Here is a 25,385-nt window from a genome sequence, read left to right as displayed (position 1 = left end):
TCCACTTGACAGCACTACCCCAGCTGATACAGGTCCTAAAGCAGCTGTCTCCCCATCACTCAGGCTGAAGCTTAAATGTCACCTCCTCAGAGTGGCCTTCTCCGTCCTCAGAGAGAGGCCGCCCCAACCATCCTCGCATTTACTCGTGTAGCATCGGATTCTCCCACTAGGCACATAATAGATGCTTCCTAAACGTTTGTTGAAAGGTGGCTGTAGAACAGTCTGTAAATCGGGGTGGGCGGGGGAAGGCTGGCTTTCTGGGTTTCCTGACTCTTTTTGCTATTTTTTGAGGAAGATTAGCCCTGAGCTAACTGCTGCCAATCCTCCTCTTTTTGCTGAGGAAGACTGGCCCTGAGCTAACATCCGTGCCCATCTTCCTCTAGTTTATACGTGGGATGCCTTCCACAGCATGGCCTGCCAAGCGGTGCTATGTCTGCACCTGGGATCCGAACCAGCGAACCCTGGGCCACCGAAGCAGAACGTGTGCACTTAACCGCTGCACGACCGGGCTGGCGCCTTTCCTGACTCTTAAGTGAGCGTGAGAGGCAGGGAGGAGGCCACAACTCCCGAGGAAATGACCACTGAGGGGGCTGGGAGGTGGGCACCCGGCCTCCCCAACTCCGTTCTATGGCCAGTCAGCAGAGCCGGGGATGCACCCTCACACCCCTACGGGTGCAGGTCCAGGAACCAGCCGCAGGGCCTCCCCACCCCAACCCACAGACAGGGGCACGGCCTCGGCCTCCAGGTCATTGCAGGGAGCTTCAAGGGAACCCCTGGACTAGAGGACAGGCTGCTGCATAACCCGCCCCCCGACCCAGCATCCTTCAACCAGAGAACCCTAGAGGGTCAGGTTCAGCCTCCCCCATCCCACTTCACCGATGAGGAAAAAACAAGCGAAAGAAGCAGCAGCAGCGAAGCTCTGCTACCCCCTCCCAGGCTCCCTCGCATCCCCCTCCAGATTCCCGCCCCTTTAGGAGCAGGAACTAGCCAGGAGCCCTCGCTACCAGCCAGCACTGTGCTCTGCACCTCACACGTATGCCCTACTGTGAGGAGGGACCCGCTCACCCCCATCTACAGACAAGGACTCCGAGGCACCGAGAGGTGAGTCGGCTGATGGGGCCGGGTCTGATCACAGGTCTTCTGGTTCTGGAGCCCACAGTCCTAACATTGGGGGTTCAGCACTCAGAGCTCAGAGACAGGCTGGGAGGAGTCAGGCGAGGGCTGGTCAGTCACCACTCCTCCTGGCCTGGGGCAAGTACCACACAGGGTGTGTGTAGGGGGCGGACTGGGAGGGTTGAGGTTGCACCTGCCAGGAGGGAGAGGAGTCTGGGAGCCGATCCCTTTCCCTTTGCCTCCTGGAAAGTCCCTGTTCGGGTCCAGGCCATTTCCCTCAAGTCCCAATGGGGCAAGGACTGCTGACCCCGGAAGCCAGGGTTCACCCTAACGCCTGCCCTCCAGGGCCTCCGAGGCCTCTGTGGCAGGGGCTGCTGTTGCTGTTGATTTGGGGCACAGGAGATGAAGACCAAGCCCTCAGCCCGCCAGTCAGGCCCTCCACGGGCCACCTCGCCCTCCGTTCCCAGAATCTCCCATGAGTCCTGGGCACACCCCAACCCATCCCCATCCCACGAGGCCTGCGTCCTTGCACCCCATCCCAGGATTCACCCTGTGTCTTTGCCCACCTCCCTTCCTTCCTCTACCCCTGTATTTCATTTTGGATGGAGGCTCAGCTATAATTCTGAACCCCACAAAGCCACCTGATGACCCAGCCCATAGCTGCCAGGTAGGGGTTCTCAACCTTCTACTTACGAGGCCCTGCTCACTGGGGGAGAAACGGTTCAGGGCAAGTGCACCGGGACAGAGCAAGGGGGCTACCGGGGCCAGCGGCCACCTCAGCTCCATTTTAGGGGTGCAGGCCTCCTCTGAAATCCCCGCAGACCTGGAGGGCTCTTCAAGTTGTCACCCATATCGTTCTGCCAATAAAAGTTCTTCTGGCATTCTAACTGCGGACCTCTGCTACTGTGCCCGGGCAGGATGACAGTCAAGGTTCAGGGGTGCATGGGACTCAAGCCCTTGGGAAGAGAGAGGCCTGGCTCCGGGGACCCCACCACACAGCCCGACCCTAAGAATTCTGGGCCTCAGCCCCTCAGGCCCCAGAGGGCAGCTTAGCAAATGCTTCCCAGAGCCCAGAGCCGCCTTCAGAACCCAGGGCTCCTCCCTGCACCGTGGAAAGTCCGGACTCCTTGCCACTCGGGTGGCTGGTGCAGAGGGCCGGCCAGCCGTGTCACTCACAGGCGGAGAAGTGGGTGCAGAGCCAGTCTGCGAGAAGGGGAGCAAGCACGTGCATTGCTCATTCGCTCTTCTGCTTCCCACCCCTTTGCCCCAGACTCTCACCCCGCCCCACCCTCAGCCACACTCGGTGCCTCCCCGCTCCCTCCCCCACCCCACCTCCCCAAGGACAAGCAAAGTTATTACAATAATGAATTAGCCAGCCCGCTTACTGCCGCCACTGGCGAAGACAATTATCCCGCGCACATCCCCAGCCGCTGCTGGCTCCCTCATAAAGGCAGGCTTTTGGGGCCGCTTTGTGCTTTGATTGGAAATGAAGAGATTGCTAATTAGGGAACACCTGCTGGGACCCGGGCTGGCAGGAACAACGGCAGGACGGACTGAGCGGCCATTTAGGTGGGGCCGTGAGTGCGTGAGAGTGTGCCCGGTCTGTGTGTCCATGAGGATGGGAGGCAGGCAAGAGGAAGGAAAGAGAGCCAGCGCCGCATGGGCACCCCAGTGATTTAATCCAACTGGCTGTCACCCCCACCTCGCAGTAGTAAACAAAACCCAGACACTTTATGGAGCTTTTCACCTTTTAAAGGATGCTCATATGTTTATGGGTGTCTATAATTCTGCTTGCGTTTGCGTAGGTCAGTGCCTGGCGTGTGATGGGCAGGGTTTGGGCTGTGCACAGCTGTTTCCAGCTGGGCCAGCCTGTGTTGGGGCGCACAGACCTCCGGCTTCCTGCAGAGGGACAGGGATGGGAAACTGGCACACAGAGGTGACCTGCTGGCACTGGGACTGCCTGGTGGCAGTGACAGTCAGGGACATGAGGTCAAAGTGGAATAAAACCTGAGATTGACTAGATTATTTATTCTTGGGTCAGGAACCACTTGCTTCTCCTCCTTCCTTCCTGGGCCCTGGGAAAACAAGTTCACTGGTGGCCCCTTTCCCAGAATGAAAATCCAGTTTTACACTGGAGTTAGTGGGGCATGGTGGCCAACCAGATACCCAATTACTTTTTCCCAAATACCCTAAGATACTGGCTGGGGAGCCCCCTACCTCATTCTCCCACCTCTGGTCCATGCTGAGCACACAGCTCCCGTCACAGCCTGACTTTTTAGTCATTGCTCCCTCTCTGAACTGGATTCACAAAGGCGTACTGAGCAACTATTGTGTGCACTGAGGATCACACGCACACACACATACACACACACAGCTCTTTAGGGCATTTCTTTGAATATTTGCAACACCCTTCCTGGCTCAAGAGATCTCAGTCCTGATGGGAAGACAGACACATAACTGTATCTCCAGGTGAGTGGGGCAGGCGCACGGCGTACAGGAGCGGACCAGGCTGGAGAGATGACTTCTACAGGAGCCATAGAAGGGCAGGCTGCTCTGAGAGCGGATAATTCCGCAGAGTCATAAAGGCATCTGTGTGAGCGGGACACAGGAATGCGACCCGTCTGGCCCTTGTTCAGGAAAATAGAGTGTTTCAGCATAGCTGGCACATAGGACTCAAGGGCAGTGAAGGGCAGGAGGGAGGGGAGGGTGGCTGTGGAACATAGGAGATGTGCTGGGGGCTACGCGGGGCCCTGGCATGGAGGAACGGTAGCATTTGCACACATGCACCCTTTTTAAGGCTGCCTGCTGCACTTGTGCATGGATTGGGGGCTGTCACCCAGAGTCACCCAGAAGATGGTGCTCCTGGATCCTGATTCAGGGGGTTTAAGTGGCCTCTCATCCAGCACACCTCACTCCTGGGCCAACTCGAGATGCTTCCTCTCCCTCCTCCATCTTCTACATTATAAGTGTCTAAAACACAGGAGTGCATTTGCCCATAGAATGGAGCATTAGCTAAAATGCATGAGAAGTATCCCAGCAACCCCTCCATGCACTCCAGGAGGTGAGGACCCTCCCAGAGTCCTACAGAGCTGGGGAAGGAATATAATGAAAGAACCATATGCTTATTATGGCACGAGCATGGGCTGAGGGTGCTCTGGCCACTGGCCTCGGTGTTTCCACCTACAGAATGCGGAAGGGCCCCTAACTCACTGGGGGTCTCCTGCAGCTTTGATATTCCATAATCCACGAGGCATTGCACAGTGCTGAGATGAAGCGCAAGAAAGTGGTTAAAAGCATAGGTGTTACCAGAAATAAATCCTCGCTTATACGGTCAAATGGTTGTTGACAAGGATGTCAAGACTGTTCAAAAGGGAGAGAACAGTCTTTTCAACAAGCGGTAATGGAAAAACAATATCCATAGGCAAAAGAATGAAGATGGACCCTCACCTAATACCATATACAAAAATTAACTCAAAATGGATCAAAGACCTAATTGTAAGACCTAAAAATACAAAATTTTTAGAAGATAACATAGGGCAGAGATTCATGACACTGGATTTGTCAATGATTTCTTGACTATGACACCAATGGCACAGACAACAAGAAGAAAAAAGAAACAAATTGGACTTTATCAAGATTAAAAACTTCTGTGCATCAAAGGACACCATCAACAGAGTGAAAAGGCAACTATAGAATGAGAGAAACTATTGGAAAATCATACGTCTGATAAAGGATTACTATCCAGAATGTATAGAGGATTCCTACAGCTCAACAACAACAAAACCAAACAACCCAATTTAAAAATGGGCAAAGGACTCGAATAGATATTTCTCCAAAGAAGATATATGAATGGCCAATAAACACATGAAAAGATGTTCAACATCACTGATCATTAGGGAAATGCAAATCAAAACCACAATGAGATACCGCCTCACACCCATTAGAAGGCCTACTACCAAAAACCCAGAAAATAACAAGTAGACAGGGATGTGGAGAAATTGGAACCTTTGTGCACTGTTGGTGGAAATGTCATATGGCACAGCCATTTTGGAAAATAGTATGGCGGTTCCTCAAAAGTTTAATAATAGATTAGAAATAATCAACAACTACAGCAAAGTTGCAGGGTACAAAATCAACCTATGAAAATCAGTTGCATTTCTATACACTACTAATGAGCTAGCAGAAAGAGAAGCCAAGAATACAATCCCATTTACAATCTCAACAAAAGAATAAAATATCTAGGAATAAATTCAACTAAGGAGGTGAAAGACTTATACACTGAAAACTATAAGACATTATTGACAGAAATCTGAGAAGACATAAATAAATGGAAAGATATTCCATGCTCATGGATTGGAAGAATAAACATAGTTAGAATGTCCATACTACCTAAAGCAATGTACAGATTCAGTGCAATCCCAATCAGAATCCGAATGACATTCTTCACAGAAATAGAACAAAGAATCCTGAAATTATATGGAACAAGAAAAGACCCCAAATAGCCAAAGCAAAACTGAAAAAGAACAAAGCTGGAGGCATCACAATTCCTGACTTCTAAATATCCTACAAAGCTATGGTAACCAAAACAGCATGGTACTGGCACAAAAACAGACATAGAGATCAATGAAACAGAATTAAAAGCCCAGAAATAAAACCACGCATCTATGGACGGTTAATCTTCGACAAAGGAGCCAAGAACATACAATGGAGAAAGGAAGCTATCTTCAATATATGGTGTTGGGAAAACTGAACAGCCACATAAAGTAGACCATTCTCTTACGTCATACACAAAAATTAACTCAAAATGGATTAAAGATTTGAATGCAAGACCTGAAACCAAAAAACCCCTAGAAGAAAATATAGGCAGTACGCTCTTTGACATTGATCTTAGCAGCATCTTTTTGAATACCATGTCTACTCAGGCAGGGAAACAAGAGAAAAAGTTAACAAATGGGACTACATGAGACTAAAAAGCTTCTGCAAAGCAAAGGGAACCATGAACAAAACAAAACGACAACCCACCAATTGGGAGAAAATATTTGTAAATGATATGTCCAACAAGGAGTTAATTTCCAAAATATATAAAGAACTCATACAATTCAACAACAAAAAAACCTGATCAAAAAATGGGCAGAGGATGTGAACAGATATTTTTCCAAAGAAGATATACAGAGGGCCAACAGGCAGAGGAAAAGATGTTCAACCTCACTAATTATTAGGGAAATGCAAATCAAAACTACAATGAGATATCACCTTACACCTGTCAGAACGGCTATAATTAGCAAGACAAAAAATAACAAATGTTTCAGAGGATGTGGAGAAAAAGGAACCCTCATATACTGCTGGTGGGAAGGCAAACTGGTGCAGCCACTATGGAAAACAGTATGGAGATGTCTCAAAAAATTAAAAATAGAACTACCATATGACCCAGCTACCTACTACTGGGTATTTATCCAAAGAACATGAAATCAACAATACAAAGAGACGCATGCACCCCTGTGTTCATTGCAGCATTATTCACAATAGCCAAGATGTGGAAGCAACCCAAGTGCCCATCGACTGATGACTGGGTAAAGAAGATGTGGTATATATATATACAAAGGAATACTACTCAGCCATAGAAAAAGACAAAATTGTCCCATTTGCAACAACATGAATGGACCTTGAAGGTATTATGTTAAGCAAAATAAGCCAGAGAGAGAAAGACAAACGCCATATGATTTCACTCATATGTGGAAGATAAACAAACACATGGATATGGAAAACAGATTAATGGTTACCAGAGGGAAAGGGAGTGGGGAGGTAGGTGAAAGGGGTAAATAAAGGGGCACATATGTATGGTGACGGATGAAAACTAGACGATGGGTGGTGAGCACCATGTAGTCTACACAGAAACTGATATGTAATAACGTACACCTGAAATTACACAATGTTATAAAGCAAAAAAATTTAAAAATTAAAAAATAAAACAAAATTAATACTAGAACTACCATGTGATCCAGCAATTCCACTTCTGGGTACGTATCCAAAAGAATTAAAAGTGGAGTCTTGAAGAGCTATTTGTATGCCCACGTTCACAGCAGCATTATTCACGATACCTAAAATGTAGAGACAACCCAAGTGTCCATCGGCAGATGAATAGCTAAGCAAGACGTGGTCTACACATACAATGGAAGATTACACAGCCTTAAAAAGAAGGAAATCCTGACATACGCTACAGCATGGATAAACCTCGAGGACACTGTGTTAAGTGAAATAAGCCAGCCATAAAAAGACAAACACTGTATGATTCCACTTATATGAGGTACTTAGAGCAGTCAAATTCACAGAAACAGAAAGCAGAATTGCGATTGCCAGGGGCTGGGGGAGGGGGGAGAATGAAGATTTACTGTTTAATGCCCACAGAGTTTCAGGTTTACAAGATGAGAAGAGTTCTGGAGCTGGATGGTGGCGATGACGGCACAACAGTGTGAATGAACTTAATATGGCCGAACTGAACTTAAAATTGGTTAAGATGATAAATTCTATGTTACGTGTATTTTACCACACACAAAAATGGCAAACAAAATAAAACAAAAAAACTACAACATAAGTTGTCAACCAGTTAATTTTAAAAATTCTTTAAGTTTTTGAATATATAAAATATACTTGTTCAAATATGAAAATGTATATAAAACTATATCTAGGGGGCTGGCCCGGTGGCATAGTGGTTAAGCTTGCATGATCTGCTTCGGCAGCCCAGGATCTGCCCAATCGGATCCTGGGCACAGACCTACACACGGCTTGTCAAGCCATGCTGTGGCGGTGTCCCACAGAGGAGAAGTAGAATGACTTACAGCTAGGGTACACAACTACGTACTGGAGCTTTGGGGAGAAAAAGAAGTATATCTATAAAAAAAAAAAGCACATGTGTTAGAGAGAGACCCAGTTCAAATCTCACTGCTGCCCCTCAGCAGCTGTGTGGCCTTGGGGAAATCATTTAACTCCTCTGAGCCTCATCTTTCTCATCTGTGAGATGGGGGAAATTACAGCACCTACTTCCTGGGGTTGCTGAGCAGGAGAAGGAATGACAGGAGGAGGGCACCAAGCATGGCGCCTGCCTCATAGTGTGTGCTCAGTAATGGGACTGCCTCCTCCCTCCCTCCTCCTCCTCCCACCCTCCTCTTCCTCCCCTTCCCCTCCTCCTCTCCATAGCCCTCCTCCCCATCCCCCTCCTCCTCCTCCTCCTCCTCCTCACCACAAGCTGTGTACTTTTCCATGGAGTCAGGTCAGAAAACCCACACCTCGCTTAGTGTCAGTATCCTTTTCACCACAATTTAACAACGTCTCTGTTTTCAGAGCCACCTGTAGGACTTTCCCCTTTGACTCATGTGAGAATAGATATCTTTCAAGGAGTTTTCAGAGCTGCCAGAGAGAAATGGAAAAGCTAGCCAAGCCCCATCCCTACTTGGGGTCCATGGCCCTGGTGGGACAAGCTGGCAGCCACAGATGCCAGAGACACAGGGCCCCTTGGCTGAGAATCCTATGCCAACTGCTGGCACAGGCCAGGCCGAGTGAGCCTCTGGTACTGAAGGACAGTGGGCTCCCTGCCCGGCAGCCGGGATGGGCCCCTGAGAGAGACAGAAACACAAGCCCCCAAGGGGCTGAAGACACAGCTGCAAGGTCATCCAGGCTAGGCCTTGGCTCCCCAAGCCCAGGCCGCTGCCAAAAGCTGGGGATGGGGTCCTGGGGGCTGGGATGCTGCTGGGCCCTGGCGTGGCAGCTCCAGCAGATGGTGGCCTGTGGCCACTAAGCTCTCCCTACACCCAGGCAGGCACACATGCCTGGCACTGGACACAGCTGCCGGCAGGAAGGTTCCTTCCTCCGCGCTCTATGCACGGCACAGCCAGAGAAGAAGGCGACGTGACCTCTTAAAAGTGGCATGGGTCCTGAAGGTAGAGGAGGAGTGGGGAATCATGCGGCACCAGACACCTCACAAACAAACCTCATTCCTACCCTCTTCCCATGTCCATAACCAAGTTCTGGAGTCAGCGAAGTTTTAGATTAGAGTAATACTGTTACCGTCAGAACGCCCCCCTCCCGGAGGGTTTGTGTCCACGAAAAACCCATGGCACTCACTGTCCAAGAGCTTCCGCACCCAGCCACAAAGAGAGCAGGGCTCCTGGGCCAGCCCCCAGCTCGTGCTTCCTCCTGCCTTGTCTCACTTAATCCTCACAACCACCCCACGGGACTGGATTTCATCATCCTCTTTGCACATTTGAGAAAGCTGAGCATAAAGAGGCAGATGAACCATAAAGCAGATAAGCAGAGGAGCCAGAATTTGAACTCAGATTGCCCTAGTCCAAAGTCAGGACTGTTGCCAACCCATAGGTTTGGCACTGGGCCACCGGAGTCCTGTATGCTTGTGTAGGTTCCCTCAGCAGAGGGACATTATTGTGCCCTGAAGTTCCTTTTTGGTTTTGACAGAGCACAGAGCGGGTGCTGAGGACAGACTTGTGGGTGGCATTCTGAGAGGGCAGATAAGGAAGTCCTGAGCAGCTGGTACCCAGAGAGTGAACGCATGAATCCATGAGCACAGATGTGAACAGTCGTGTGCTCTGGGTGCACAGACACCTTGTGGGAATCAGCCATGGATGCTGGACATGCACAATGGGGTCCCTTCCTCTTGGGCTTTAGATCCCTAGGGCAGCTTCAGGGAGGAGGTCTCTTAAAATACCATAGAGAAGACGTGGTTTGCAGAGGGCGGGAGGAGCGAGCACGATGGATGTGAATCACGGGTGGATGGAGGAAAGGAGGAGACGAGCAGGACGGAGGAGGTCATGCAGGGAGAAGCAGCAAGCCCTTGGGGACTCAGATGAGGTGGGCAACCTGGACTCATGGGGCCAGCACACCTTCAGGAACCCGACCCCAGTGTTCCCACAATTGGGTACCCGAGCCCTACTGGTTTAGTAAGATAACATGGACTATCGAGGCAACCAGACTTGAGTTCGAAACTCATCTTTACTGTTCTGTAGGTCTGCAGTGCCTGCAGGTAGGCTGATGTGGGAGCCTCTGCTCCTTTAGCTGTAAATTGGAGATACCAAGTCCTTCAGGGTTTGCGGTGGTTATCAATCGTGTGCAGCAACACACAAAGAGCCCGGCCCCGCCCTCTAAGCCTGGTCCTTCACATCCACGTTTCCCTCCCGCACATACTTGCCTTCCTTGCACGCATCCCCAATCCTTTCCCTCGAGGCAGCCAGACAGGCTACAATCAAGTACAAGCATGCAAGTGACCCCTCCCTCCTTGCCCCCTCCCAACTAATTCCAAACTTGAAAAAAAAAAGAACTGTTGTTCCTGTATTTTCTCCACGCAGAGCCCAGCACAGGGCCATTTACAATAAATGCTGCTTGGTAACAGGGAATGCCGACAGACCCTTCCCTGGCCTTTGGCTGAAGGCAAATCAAAGGCCAAAAGTCTCTCCCATAGGGAGGCTCTCAGTGCCATCAAAGGGACTGAGAGGGAGGCCACCCTCTGGAGAAGAGGAAGAGGCTATTTCTTCCTCTGCTTCCAGCCCCCAGATGATGAGAGCATGAAGAGGTGAGTGATGCTCTCTCTGGCTGCCTTTGGTGAGCCTGAACCAGAGGACAGAGAGGTGTAACGCAGGCTCCGCGCATCGGCATCTTCAGAGCCCCTGACTTCGTAACCTGCCATCATCGACACGCCGGGTCCCAGTGCTTTATAATGGCTCTTCCCTGGGCTCAGCCTGGAGAGTGAGGGAAGCTCATCATCCAATTCCAGAGTGAGCCGCATGGAGACAGAGAGCCAGAGGCCCACACCAGGACCCTGCCTCATACAGCCCCGCTGCAGTATTCCCTGCTGGGGCCCTGCTCAGATCCCTTTGCCCACCAGTGCCCCCATCCCCAACTGCTAGGGGCTGCAGCCTTCTCCTGAGAAGTGCCCTTGACCAGTGGAAGCCCCTTTGGTCCAGAAGGGCATGGGAGGTTACTCTCTCACCTTGGGGCAGTTGTCAGCCAATGACTGATTGATATGGGGGTACAACTGGCCACTATCCTTGCCTTGAGGTGGGAAAACTCTGTGGCATCATTTACGCTCCCGAGCTCCCCGTGGGATGGGCTGAAGCTAGACCTCAGCTGAATCCACTTCCCGACTTAGCTCCCACCCCCAACCTCTCTCTCTTCACTCCCCTACAGGTTTCTCCAGACAGCACGCCCTCAATACATGTCCTGCCCAGAATCCCCGTCTTAGGCTCGGCTTCTAGAGACACTGACGGAAGACAGTCTCCTCCCCCACCTCTCAGGAGGCTTCCCCAAACAGCCAGGGTGACAGTGGAACACACAAACTGGGAAAACGCCAAAACCCACCTAGCAGAGACACTTGCATGCCCGTCAGATGAAGAGGCGACGATTAAGCAACAGCCTCACCCAATCTGGGAGAAACGCCAGTTCCTGAATCTGCACAGGCTGCAGGAAGAGGAGAGAACAGGATTGGTCTCTCCCGGTCACTCCAATGTGGAGAATCAGAGCCTGGGTGAAGGCCACGACTCAGAAAGCCAACAGACCGAATACCCCTTCCTATGCAGCCGGGGACCCAGGGGCCCCACCCAGAGCCACCATAGTCACGTCAAACAGGCTCCTGTCCCCCCACAAGAGAACTTTCATAGTCTCCCTACAGAGAGAGAGACGGAGGACTGGAGACCTCAAGAACCTCAGACAAGAGAGCACACAAAGCCCCCGAGCAAAGTCAGTACTTCAGAGACTGAAAAGTTCCCCGCTGCATTGTCCAAGTCACTTCAGTGATCTAACAGGGTTTCAGGGTGACGCTGTGGCTCAGGGAAGAGGGGCGAGGTGTGAAACGTCGGGAGGCACATCAGTGACTATCAAACGTCCACTAGCATTTCATTCAAAGGCCAGGCGAGTGACCCCAGCTGCCCCCCACCCACCGTATTCAGGAGGCAGATTGCAGCTGTGAGGGCCTCTTGAAGGCAAGGAAGCCAGACGCAAGGCAGAAACCCGAGGAACCACGGAAGGTCATGGACAGGGAGATGACAAACGCTTTGTCCCAAACAGTGAGCGCATGCTGGACTCCATCCAAGGTGGGGAGATATCATAACTCTCCTCGGGAATGTGATTAGCATCCCAAGAGCCAAGGTGGGTGGATCAGGAGGAGGCAGTGTCACAGGAGATTGGGCAAGAAGTCTAGCCACCTAAGGCTGCGGCACTGGCGAGAGACCCCTGCTCCCTCACCGCGCTCCCTCAATCAGAAAACCATGCGGTGGATTGTGGATGGCGCAGCCCAACACAGGAGGGAAGGACACACCACACCCCGCAAGAAGTTAGGTGATGCTGGTGGCGGGAGAGGTGATGGAGCAGCAGTGTCAAGTTTATAAAGCAGACGAAGCTCTCAGAAGACAAAGTCGAGAAAGATGACGTGTGGGAAGAGCATGGTGGGGGAAAAGACAAAATGGGAAAGCCACCGGGAATGAAAACACTGTCTGCGGGCTGACCGAAGGGAAGATGTAAAGTCAGAAGTGGGAAAGGCGATGGAGGCACAGGGAAGATGCAGCCATAACACAGCAGGAGGAAACAGGGGGCTGCTTTCTGAAAGAAAGCCCGCACCCCGGTGCTCCCAGAGTCTACCGACTTCAGCCACAGATTAGGTCTACATTTTACCAGCAGGATTACCAGCTCCTCTGGAGAGGTTTTTAAAAATTGCTTTAGGGGAAGCACAACTGTTAGCATTCGCAAAGGAGAACTCAGCGTGACTCTAAGGGCTCACGTGACGGAAGCATCTGTGTCGTAATATTTACAAGGAGGGACTTGGGGAATAAAAACTAGGGTTGTAGGTTCTCTCATATGGGTCTGTTAAGGGAGATGCCCGACACTTTTCAAAGAAAATAAATAAAACTTTATTTAGTGATAAAAATCACTAAAACTTTGAAAGAGTTGTACCACGATCAATGTTTATATAAATGATACCAATGGGTGTTGGTGTGGTTTTTTCTCGGTTGCCTGCTTGCACTCGGCCCCGTCGGATGTTGTGGAAGGTGATGTCAGACCATGCTACTTACTACAGGGGCGACCTTAAGCAAGATCCTTAACCTCAGTGCATCTGCTCCCTCTTCTGTAAAATGGGAAGAATCATAATACTTGCAGCTTTCAGTCCTTACAAGGATCAATGAAGATAAACTATGTGAAGCTCCCAGCACATAACAGGCCCTCCACATACATGTCTCTCCTTCTCCACACTCAGAAGAGCGGTTGCAGAGAGGGGACACATCACCAAGTCAACCAGCCAAGCGCTCAACCGCAATGTAAGAAACAGTAAAGAACCATCTTGAGGACAAGTCCTGACCAAGCTCCAGGTGATGGTACAGTGGACATGCGGCGAAATGATTGTCGGGGGGGAAAAGTGGAATCCTTCACACTATGGCACAAAAGAGAGACACTGAAGAATTTTTACGGCTTTCACTTCGTAATGTGGTTCATCTGCAATGGGGAAACTGCTGGTTAAAGAAAATAGGAAGTTTTAGGGGATGGAGAACAAAGCATGTCCTCAGGCTCAGTATGGAAACGACAGAGACCCAAGACCACCTGCACTGTGAAAGTCCAACTGTAAGAGCCATTCTTCTGGGAGATTTTGGTGGAGGACGAGGAAAGGCCCGAGATCAAGGGTCCAGCGTACAAAGGGACCACTTTATAAGATTCATAAAACGGCAAAGACAGAAGTGGGAAGGGGCACAAGGGATCAATAGGAGTAGAGTTAAGGGCTTATGGGAGGATATTTTAGAAATAAGTTAAGACACAGTAAAAAGAATTGTCACACAGCTATTAATGATCAAATCAAGGCCATTTAGTAAGAAATAAGAAAAAATCTTGACAAGGAAGCACAGAGGGACCCAGAAAATGGATAAGGGATACTTTGTGCTCTGAGGTCTCTTTATTTAGCAAGTCTTCAGATGTAATATTTTTAAATTAATAGAGTATGATGGAGAGAGGGGAAAAAAGAACAGAAACAGATGGTAGAATGGTCATGTAGAGAAGTAGGCAGTTGGTAAATAACATCATTCCGAAAAGTTGTTTTCAGAGGGTTGGTTTTAGGCAGCTCAATCTACATCTTATTGGTAAAAAATTTTTCCAGTTCACACGATGAAGGCACAAATGACCACCCCGACCAGCGAGGGAGGACACAGAGGGTGGAAACTCAAGCCATTAACAAAGCAGCCGGGCCTGCAGTGTTTCTGGAAACAGCCAAGCTGGTACCGAGTTGGAGGGGTTGGCATTCATTTATGCCATTTCTTTTGTTAGTACATCCCCAGGCATGTTGAGTGTCTGTCTTGTCCAGTGACTCTGCTGGGTAATGGGGCCACCAGTCCCTGCCCACAGAGCCTTAATTCTGGAGAGGGAGCCACTACGCAAACAATTGTGATACAAGGTGATCACTGCCTGGGGGGGCAAAGGGGAAATTCAGGGCTGGACCCAGAGAGCACCGGGAGGTCATCTAGTCCATCAAATCCTTTTACAGGTAAAGAAACAGAGGCAGAGAGGAATGAAGTGGCTCCACCAAAGTCCTCAGGCAGTGGCAGAGTTAGGACTAGAATTGGGGGCTTCAGGAATCCAACCGAAACAGTTGCTCAATATACTGCTATAAAAATCGGTTTTATTTCCGGAAGCAGTTTGCTAGTCTCCACAATAGTGTCCCACTACATCAGCAGAGTGTCATATTCCAAGATAGCATTTCTGATATTTTTAGCAAATTGATTCCACAGGTTTCATTATAATGCATTCACTTGTCTCCCCTCTGCCCCCATTCCCCACCTTCAATGATTGGGCAAATTCATCCCCACAGATAAATGGGGAAAGAAAGCAAGGGAGGAGCCTGAGGAAGCCAAAGCAAACATGTGCACTTGGCAGATGGGTATCGAGCACACTCGAATAAGCACGCACCCCTCCTCTCCTGGAGCTGGTGTTTCTCATTCCCATGCATGTCTATGTCTGATCCCTAGGCGATATATGGCAACTTCTGCATGTCTTAGATCCTCTCTCTAGAATTTTCCTGAACGCCTTCCCTTATCAATGTTGCTGTCTGTCCAGATCCACCAAGACTGCTCAATAGATTGAGTTGGCTCTGCTTAGAAGCTCCTGTCACTAAGGGCAGAGATCTGGGTGAAGCCCAAGACATGCCACCTCCATATTCCTGTTGCCCAACAGTAAAGCCTGCACTGCAGGGACTGACTTCCATCTCATGATCTTGCCCCTGCGCTAACAGCGGTGCTTGGTTCCCACTGGTTTCCAAAGGAGCAACAGCAGATGGGCATCTGAAGGCAGGATTAACTCAAGAGTCATTACACGAGCGTGTTCTCGATTGAGTGCCCCAGAGTAAATAGTAATTACATGTTCCTTCAAGATTACTCTCGGCTCGAGACAGGGAAAGAAGAGAGTCATGGATGGCTGACCACAATACCCTTAACGTGCACACGTGCACACAAACACACAGGCCGGTCACAAGTGTGGATTTGGAATTTTCCCCTAAGAGTATGACGTCGGGTCTGTAAGTCCCTCGAAATATACAGATTGGGCCCCCTTGGAGGCATCAAAAATTGCTCTTACCTAGTCCCATTCTTCTTTCCTTGCTAAGTACTCCCTAAAGATGTGCCATCAAGTATGTGGAAAACAAGCAATCCTCTCACTTAGTTACGTTGTACAAGGAGGAGGAATCGACCCTATGCAGAAAACACATTCCAGTGACTCCACGACACTGATGGAACCCGAGACAACCCACTGAAACCATGTGGAACCTTCACGTGGACTTCTGGACTTCAGCAGCCATCTATGCCAGGCTACGGAGAGCAGATTTATGAGAGGTGAAAGCTTGGCCAGATCACCCCAAACTCCAGACAGGCCCTGGGAGGATGCTCCCTTGTCATGGGACATGGAAAGGCAGGGAATCGTGGAGGACCAGGGCATGTCTGTAAACCACCTCTGGAGTAGCACCTCATGCTATATTGTAAGCTGTCCAGGGGGACTTTGGGAAGAACGTAGGGACTTTGAAGCTTTCCTCCCTCTTGGCCTTTTTGGCACAGGGCCCTAGAAAATGATTGCAGCAGCCAAAATGACATCATCATCATCAACAGCAATGGCTTTGAGAGTTTATTATCTAGCAGGCAGTGCTCAAGGGCCTGTAAGTTGATATCCTTCAATTTTCACAACTCTGCGAGGGAGGTGCTCTCATCATGCCCATTATACAGATGAGGAAACCAAGTGTGGAGTGGAGAGGCTGGGGAACTCGCACAAGGTCACAGCAAGTACAAGGCGGACATGGGTCCAGTATGGTGGCTCTAAAGCCTGCTTAGTCACCACCCAAGCTGCTTCATGGAGATCAGCATGCAGGTGAATAAGCCAGTCTAAAACTGTTGCGATTTCCGTCTTTAAAGGAATGTTTATCCAGTGGTTCCTATTTTAGCTTCATGCCAATCTTGCAAGATGGTGAGAGCACGTTTCAGCCCCCTTTGCTGGGCGAAGACACGAGAGTACAGAGAGGTTAAGGACTGGCTGAGGTCGCCCTATTTGGCAACTCTCATCCCAAATCCCAACTATGTGCCTCTCTTCAGAGGCTGCCGAAGGGCCTTGAGCAAACCCTGAGGAGCAGGCGCCCGGGTGCGGGGCTTCGCAGACGTGTAGAGGCCTCGATGCAACTTCGGGGCAGAGCATTGTGAGGCGTAGAGTGTTAGGACCACAGAGGTATGGAACAACGGTCTCAAAAATTAAAAGCAAAACTTAAAATGCAGAGCTTACAGATTTGTTTTTGAACAGTAGGTCTGACCAGTTTTCCACTCACCGCCCAGATGTGCTTATAGACAGGGGAGGCGGGAACAAACGGAGGACAATGATAGATGATAGGACTATGGAGGATGGCAAAGGCGTGAAGCCGGGGCCCAAGGCCTTGGAGTAACGGGACGCAGGCTGGCTGACCCGTGGCGATTGGGCATGTTCGGAGCACAGTGTATCAGGTCCATCATGAACAATAGTTCTAAAACATCAGCTTCTGGAGCCGGAGAGCTTAAGAGACCTTGGCCTATCCCTCATTTTACAATCAGGAAACTAAGGCCTTGCGAGCGTGAGCACCTTAATTAGCACTGATTGGGGGGTGGACCCACCTGGCCCCTGCCTCCTCCCATGACACCGGCTGCCCCTCTGTCCACCAGAGCAGCCCAGGGAAGCAGCCCTCAACATCTGGCCTCCCTCTAGTTGACTTTGTTTTTTAACTTTTTACTTTGAAATAATTCTAGATTCTCAAGGAGCTGCAAAGAAAGTGTTCAGCGAGGCCCTGTGCACCCCTCGGCCTGCCCCTCCCCAGCGGACGTGTACACACACGAAGTTCCGATACAACCATAGAGAGTGACAGGGCTCTTCCTGAGACTTAGGAGCTGACAACCCAGGACATTTCTTTCTCAGATCTTATCCTACCCTCCTCACTGCATGAACCCTAACACTCACACACAGCCTAATCAGCAATAATTTCACTCCTGAATATTGCTGGAAAGATCACTAAGCCAAGTTAATCAATTGTCTTAGCCAGCCAACAGTCCCCAAGAGATGCCTCGACTTTTCACTGCTACCATTTAACCCTCAGCAGCCTGAGTTTTTATCCCGTCTCCCAAAAGAGAGCAGAAATACTGTTCTGGAAAGAAGCCAGTACCTAAGACGATGTTCCAACCTTGCACCTTTCAAAAGCCTTGTCTGTGCTAATGGAAGCAGACACTCTGGAACACTTCAGAAGGAAGGTCTCCCTCTTATGAGCATCCCCCGGGACCCACATGGTTAAGGCAGGAGGAGAACGAGGGCCCTGCAGAGTGTGAAGCAAGCCAGATTCAGCCCAGAAAGGGGAGAGGCAAGGGCGTGACAAATGAGGGGGAGTGACGGCAGAGACGCCAGTTTAGGAATTAAACTTGACATCAACTTAGACAAAGCTTCTTTACTGAGCAGAATAAAATTCCTGTGAAAGTTTGTGCACATCTAAATAAAAGACACACTTTTGTTTTTTCCTGGACAGAAGAATGTGAAAGCAGGAAGGACAGAGAGGGGAGAAAGGCCACGGCGAGGACCATGAGCTGATGTAGTTAAGGCCGCTGGACATTCACAATTTCAAATCACTCCCCACTGTGATTAAGGGATTGGAGGTGCCCTCTTGAGAGAGGAGAGTCCATGCAGCTCACTTTGAGTGCATTTATTGAACACATTTTATGTGCCAGGGCTGGCACTAGGCACTGGGAAGTTCAAAGATGAATAAGAAGGAGGCAAAAAGGGAGGCAGTGACAATTCAAGTGTTTGGTAGGGGCACCTCCAACTCTAGGAGGGGAGCACAGAGGAGGGAGTGAGCCAAACATGGGGCACTGTGGGAGTGTGGGGGGCACTGTGAGTCACGTTCCCATCCCCTGCTTCAATCAGGACGTGAGTGGCTGATGAGTGGGGAAAGCAAAGAAGGAGGGCTCACTGCCTTGCAGCATAGAGACCCTACACAGACACACGTAAGGGCTGTCAAGGACACCGGGACTGGGGACATCCACGAGAGGACACCTCCTCAGGAACGCTCGGCTCTTGGATTCGCTTGTCAAGTAACATGTTGAGAGAGAGGACAGAGCGGGCACCTGCTGCCCTGAAAACACAACCTGGTTGGCTTCACAGCTGGGACTGGCCTGGCAGCTCTGTGGGTAGAGCCCAAAGCGCCCTCTGAGAGTGTAGGGTGGAGAGGGGTGCAGGGGTGACCCAGAGACCCTAAGAACAAAACTGCTCATGGAACTGTGAGCCAGGGCCAAGAGAGCTGACAAAACTCTGTTTCTAGAGAGCAGAAAGTGCAGCCTTCTTCCCCTGACTTAGGGACGCTGTCCAACGTCTGGCTCGCATCCTCCGCTTCCTCACAGTGGTTTAAAAGCCCCTAGTTCTCTGGTGGAGGGGTTTCTCAATCTCGATCTCTGATTTCCAAATGGAAGAGCCCATTGGAGGATGAAGCTGGAAGTTTGGCTGATGCAGGACTCTGCTGCCAACATTCAGGACACTGTTGGTGCCTAATCTCCAATGCGATGGTATTAGGAGGTGGGGCTTTGGGAGATGACTAGGGTTAGATGAGCTCTCCAGGGTGGAGCTCCCATGATGGGATTAGCATCCTTATAAGAGGAGGCTAGAACAGAGCTCTTGCTCTCTCCTTCATGTGAAAACACAACGGGAAGGTGACCTTCTGCACACCAAGAAGAGAGTCCTCACTGGAACCTGACCACGGACTTCCAGCCTCCAGATCTGTGAGAAAATAAATTTCTGTTTAAGCTGCGCTGTCTTAACAGCCTGAGCTGACTGAGACATAGCTCCTCAGTGGGAGGCGTAGGAGCCTGTCTTTAGTGGTGCAACATGATGTGTGCAGAAGTCACTGCTCCACACCGAGTAAATAAAAGTGCTAACACCCTGGGCAAAGGGCTAATACTAACATGCATTTCCTCTTCCCAAAAACCCTCTGAGGTAGGTTCTATAATTATCCCTGGTTAGCAGATGGGAAAATTGAGACCTTAAGGAGTTAAGTCGCTCAAATGTCACAGCTGAGGAAAGTTGGTGCCAGGAGAGTTCGAACCCTGGCTGTCTGACTCACAGGACATGCTCTTAACCACAGCTCTGAGCCGTCCACATGACGCACTTGTTACAGCAAGAGGGCAGGAATGATCGACGACGAGCTGGGCTTACGGAGGGGAATGAAAGGTAGTCCCTGCTCTCATGGAGTTCCTGGTCCAGTGCGGGAAACCCATAGAAACAATTACACCACAGAGGATGAATGCAGTTAATGGAAGGAGATGCCAACCCTGTAAGGAAGGCTTCACAGAAAAGCTGATGCAGACGTGTTATAAATGCCACCTCGACACGGGAAGGGCAACTGCAAGAGGACTCGTGGGCCACCGAGCAAGAAGTACTAAGAGAAAGAACAGTGCCCAGGTAGGGGGCAAACAGAGAGCCAGAGGTCCCCAGAGACAGAAAGTCGGCTGTCTGGAGCCTTTGCTGACCTCACGCAGCAGGGGAAAGGCCCATGTGAAGGGACTAGAAACTGCTCACTTGGTTGGTGGCAAAGAAAAGGAGAAGTGTCCACAGAGCATTCCGAATCCTCCTGTATCAGGGCTTCCTTCTTTTCCAACCTGGAGAAGGAAACCGCACTCCGGGAGAGCTGGGGCACGTTTTGGCACCCATATGGCTCCGACTTTCCCCTCTCCTCTACTGCACCCCAGAGAATGAGGGGAGAGCGCGGCCAGAACGCCTGTGGAGGACTTAGACTCCTGACCTCAGCTTTGCCTTGACCTTGCCTGACCTTGGCCAAGTTCCTCCTCCCTTTCTCTGGCTGGAGAGCAGGGACTTCTGGACTTGCTTTCTCCTGGGCACAATGAACCAGCTGGGCTTTGAGGTCCTCACAAGCAGAGTGTGGCAGGGGACCCGACAGAGCAAAGGGGGAGAAAGGGACTTGTGAGCCGTGACAGGGCTCTAGCAGGGGAAGCCGGCCCCCAGCACTTCAGAGGCAGGACCGAAGAGGGGGGAGTCCTCTCCTCTAGCTCCACCAGGCAGCAGGGGGAACTCTCCAGCCGCCAGTAAATTGAGCCATACTCCTGTCTCCACGTCCTCACCTCTGGCCTGGAGGAGGAGAATTGATCCGGGGAGTTAAACGCACGTAGCCCCTCCAGGCCCTTGGTGAACAGAGGAGGCCTGTCTGCTCCCGGGGACTTTTTTGCAAACACATCAGCTGACTCTGGCTTCAGAGCTTCTGCCACAGTTTCCATTTTCGCTTTGTGAAATGATTCCCCTCTCTCTCCCCACCTTCCACTTTGCCGAAGTTGTACAGCAGCCAGAAAATGCTGATGGCTTAACTGGTTTAATTTTTTTCCCCAGCAGCCCTGAGGGGTTTTAACTCTTTCCTCCTGCAGAAACCCTACTTTTGGAGTTGAATGTTTAAACTCTCACTGGGAGACTCATAAATATTCGGAGTCACTCTCTCCCTCTCTGTTTGATTAGGAAATGAGCCTTTAACTCAATGTAATCCCCAAGCCATTAACAAAAAAGCCCTCAACAGCTCCACTATTAGAATTCCACTCTTAACCCGCTGAGGATTGAATTAGATTAACATAACTACCCACAATCTGAGTTTATTTTCTGTGCCAGATAGAAATGTGTTTTTCAGGGAAGGCGAGAAGGGGGAGGGAAGGGAGGAGGGAGAGAGCGCGCGGGAGGATAATGAAATGTAAAAATAGAGATAAGAAAAAGATGGACAGATACACTGTAGAATGAAGTGATGGGGAGGAAGAGCTGAGCTTGGTCCTTGGTTTAAAAATCCTGCCAGCTGCCATTTTTTATTTACGGGGTATCTGGAGAGACCTCGGCTATGTAAAACTGTTTGAATGAGGGGGCTGCTTTCCAGGTATTTGCGATTCCTTCTTCCTCAAGATTGATGGTCCTGCACCTGAGGCTGCCGGATTCCAAAGCACCTGCTCATTGGCCCCACTGTCCCCAGTTTGGGAGGAGGCCTGGGCTGGGCTTCCACGTGCTCCAGGGAGGGGGGCACATAAAACAACTGTGCGTGCACGCAGGAGAGTGCGCATTTACATTCAGAGAAATAAAACCACGACAAGGATGGAATGGGTTAGGTTTTGCAGACGTGAAGTCACAGACAGTCCCGTGACCAATTGCATGTAAGAAATCAGTTTGGAAAAAAAATGAGTTTGACGGTAGCTCAGTCCACATAAAATTAATCGTTACTGAAGCAGAAACTAAGTAATCAGAGGCTGCCTTATGCAAATGCATTGAAGTTTTCCCCAAGTGCATCTCTATAAGTAAGCCCAAAGGGGAAAAACCACAACCTGAACTTGAGGGTGAAAGCCAGGCCCTCCATCATCGCCCTGCCAAACGAGCCCCCATCCCACCCAGAGGCATCAACAGGTAGCCAAGGAAAGGAACAGTTCCTGCCTAAATGTTCTAACAAATATTCTTCTCTCTCAACCGTTGCCGCTAATGAGAACACAGGACCAGCTCAGAAATGTGGGGCTGTCTCCCACCGCACTCAATCGTGGGCCAGCAGGCTCCAGCATGCATGCTGAGGAGTGGAGGGAATGGTTTGGTCTTGGATTAAAAGGTTAAAGACAGTCACGCTTTCTCTAAAAAGCAGTTGAAATCTGAAAGTCTTGGGCAAGAAGTTCAGTTTTGCACACAGCTGACGGCTGTGATTTCTGAATGCAATGTCTCAATCACTGGGTTTGCCCAAGCTTTAATTAACAATAACCCACGGCATCTCACTTCAGCATTATTGTGGAAAACCGTAGCAGGATATGTTTATCCAAATAGAGTCCTTAGAATAGAAAAAATGATAATGCTGCATACTTAACATGTACAACTTCTATTTAATTTTTTTCTTGGTTTCTTGGGCTTTATTTTCCATATTAGGTTTTAAATAGTGACATTTCCCCCCATTTTACACCAAACTCCTTAGTCTGAATTTTTCCACCAATGAATGTGGTCTTACTACGTGAATTTGTGAAGTTTGCCTTCTAATTTCTTATTCCTTCCTGATCTCCATGCTCCCCTCCAAGATAATAAATGAGTGGATTAAAGATATAAATAACCTTAAATAAATTACAGTTGAAAATAAAGAATCAGGAGAAGCAATGTTAGAGGCTCATAAAGGTCAAAATAAAAATGAGATCAAATTCCCTCTCTCTATGTGTGTGTGTCCATATTATTTAACTTTCACCAAGTTAGATGTGTTGTTAAAGCTACTTTGTTTTTAATCAAAAATAATCCAGATTCACCTGTTTTGTTTAATGCTCTTAAACTGTTGGAGAGATGATTTCTTTGTTAGGATATTGATTTTCCAAACACATCAAGAAGTAGTCCCTGGCAATACAGCATATGGCAACCACTGTCTTAGTAAATAGAAACCCAAGTGTTATCAGACTCGTAGAAAGAATGAGATACATTTTAAACGTTGTATATAATATACATTAAGGCTCATTACATTTTTCCCAAAACTTAGGGTTCCTATTCCTTTGTAAATAATGTATAGCACATCTCCCCACGTGAAGGATTTTTAGTTAATACTACGCATTATCCAGAAACTAGAGTCCCAAATCTTCCGCAGGAAGCCTGTGGGGTGTTGGCCGTGTGGACCACGGGACAAGGTCTGGGGACTGCCATCTCTGGGAGCCACCAATGTGCCCGCGAGCTTGCCCCCTGACTGTCTGGAACAAGCATAGTTTTGACAAGAACAGTGATACTAAGTGTCTTCCTCGGGGGAGGATGCAGAGCAGGCACGGACAGCCTCCACACCTGGCTCGTCCCTTCAGAGACTCTCCATCCCCAGCCCCCACCCAAGTTCCCCTTTCAGTATGAAGAAAATACACCACAGGAGCGAGCCAACAGAAGCCTGTAAGGCAAGACAAATCATCACTCTCCTCTGGATTCCTCAAAGCAAACTCGCTCCGTGGAGGGAAAAAGTCATTTTCCTTTGCAGCGCTATAGAAAAGCTGGTTGTTGGGACTGTCATGACTCCCCCGGAACCTGGAAGCTCCCAGGTTGAACCCAAATCTGCCGGGGGCCCTCCATCATCGCCTGTCCTGGGCGAACTGGGTCTTCCCTCTGTAACCTTCCCGGCTCACCCAATACTGGAGCTGCCAGCAAATAAAAGTTTTCACGCTGGGAGCCATAACCACCCCGCTGAGCCGCGTGTAAACTTTCCCTTGCCCTTTTGATTTACTCACTTTTTCGCAGGGAAAACAAATAAAAATCAAAGGGAACCTACGGATTCCAAATGAGTTTGTGTAACCGTCCCACCCAGCCATCCCGGTGCCTCTGACCTTCCCATGACAGTCTGCGGAAGGCAACATTTTCCTCTCGGTCACACAGGGATGCTTTACTGTTCCGAAAACCAAGATGAAAGAGCAGGCACGAGGAGATATTTTTATCCATTAAAAAAGAGGGAGAGGGAAAGAGAGAAGGGGGGTGTGTAGGAAAAAGGACAGGAAGGAACCGGGTAGAGTCTGGGGCGGAGGGAAGGGCGAAGTTGCGTTACTCACATGCTCAGGGCCGGGGAGAGGACGGGGCTGGCGTGGGATGGTCTACCCCTCAGGTGTTTCCAGTGCTGATGACTCGTGGCTCAGCTCCTCCGGCACCAGCTGACAGTCCCCTGTCTGTGTCTCTTTGTGACTAAGGACACAGTACTCCCAACCTATAAATAGATCCCGACTCCGTGATTGATATAACAGGCAGCTGACAAAAAAAAAAAAAAAAAATCCCACAACCATAACCAGGTCTTAAACAAAACGGCAAAAAGCTCTAGACTTTCGACTTCACAGGGCCGCATGCAGACTACGCAGCCACCGATGTGCTGTGGAAGGGGGCAAAGAAAAACATATAATAAAAAGGAGGAGGAAGTCGGGGGGAGACCAAAAAAAGGGGGAAAAGCGTGAAAGATAGTTACTTCTCTCGTGGTGGAGCAGTCACTTGGGGTCACGGGAGAGCCGACGAATGATGGTCGCAGAGAGAGCGAGGGGCGGAGCTGGGGCAGGAGGTCCTGACCCGGGGAAGCAGAGGCCCCGGATCCCGAGCCTGTGGCCCTGTCAGGGCCCAAGTCGAAGTCCTGACTTGGGAGCTTTCGTCAGTGCAAGTGCTTTCCACGAAAGTTTCCATTCCTCCTGCCAGGTCAGGGGGAAGGGAGGGAGCAGACAGAGCTTTCCTAGCTCAGGGAACAGGCAGGCTTCTGGGGGGACACGCAGAGGCTCCTGGGGGCGAAGGAGGATGTGCAGGTGAGGGGTAGGACAGAGTCAGGAGTCCCCCGTGCCTGGTGAGGCAGGGCCCAGTGGGCCCAGTCCCAACATGTGACAGGCTTTTAAAGGCCAGGGGATAACGGCCCTGATAGAAGAAGTGCCCAAGGTCAAAAGGCCTTGGGGGTGTTGGTGTCTCTGCTTTTTCCAGAAAGATTTCCTCAGAGACCAAATTGTCTGAAAAAGTTTCTGCCTGGGGAAATGAGCCCCATTCTTTGGGATCCTGAAGGGTCTCTAAGGAAAAAAAGTTCTGCAAAGTTGGGGCAGCCTCTCTGAGGCAGGCCAGCCCACCTCTGACAGCTGGGGCAAAGTTTCCAGAAGATGGGAGCCTCAGGGAGAAATGACAGCAGTATGGGCTGCCTAACAATGAACCAGGTGAGCTCCTGATCGCCCCGGGGACTCCCATGCTGCCGTGTGGAGACCCACCGGCTTAGATCACAC

At 49.9% G+C, this 25,385-nt stretch overlaps 1 protein-coding gene across 1 annotated transcript in view; it reads right to left on the bottom strand.

The window, feature by feature from the left end:
- The window catches only part of ESRRB (estrogen related receptor beta), a 173,658-nt gene extending 148,920 nt beyond the window's left edge, over window positions 1-24,738 (bottom strand). The window contains exons 1-2 of the mRNA XM_046647062.1: window positions 24,602-24,738; window positions 24,198-24,349 (exon numbers count right to left, since the gene is read on the bottom strand). Coding sequence (XP_046503018.1) covers window positions 24,198-24,199 — 2 coding nt within the window. The 5' untranslated portion in view covers window positions 24,200-24,349; window positions 24,602-24,738. The remainder of the gene's footprint in view (window positions 1-24,197; window positions 24,350-24,601) is intronic.
- Between the last annotated feature and the right edge of the window lie 647 nt (window positions 24,739-25,385).

The sequence above is a fragment of the Equus quagga genome, chromosome 20, assembly GCF_021613505.1.
Source record: "Equus quagga isolate Etosha38 chromosome 20, UCLA_HA_Equagga_1.0, whole genome shotgun sequence".
Taxonomy (NCBI): Eukaryota; Metazoa; Chordata; class Mammalia; order Perissodactyla; family Equidae; genus Equus; species Equus quagga.
This window is presented reverse-complemented; position numbering and strand designations above follow the sequence as displayed.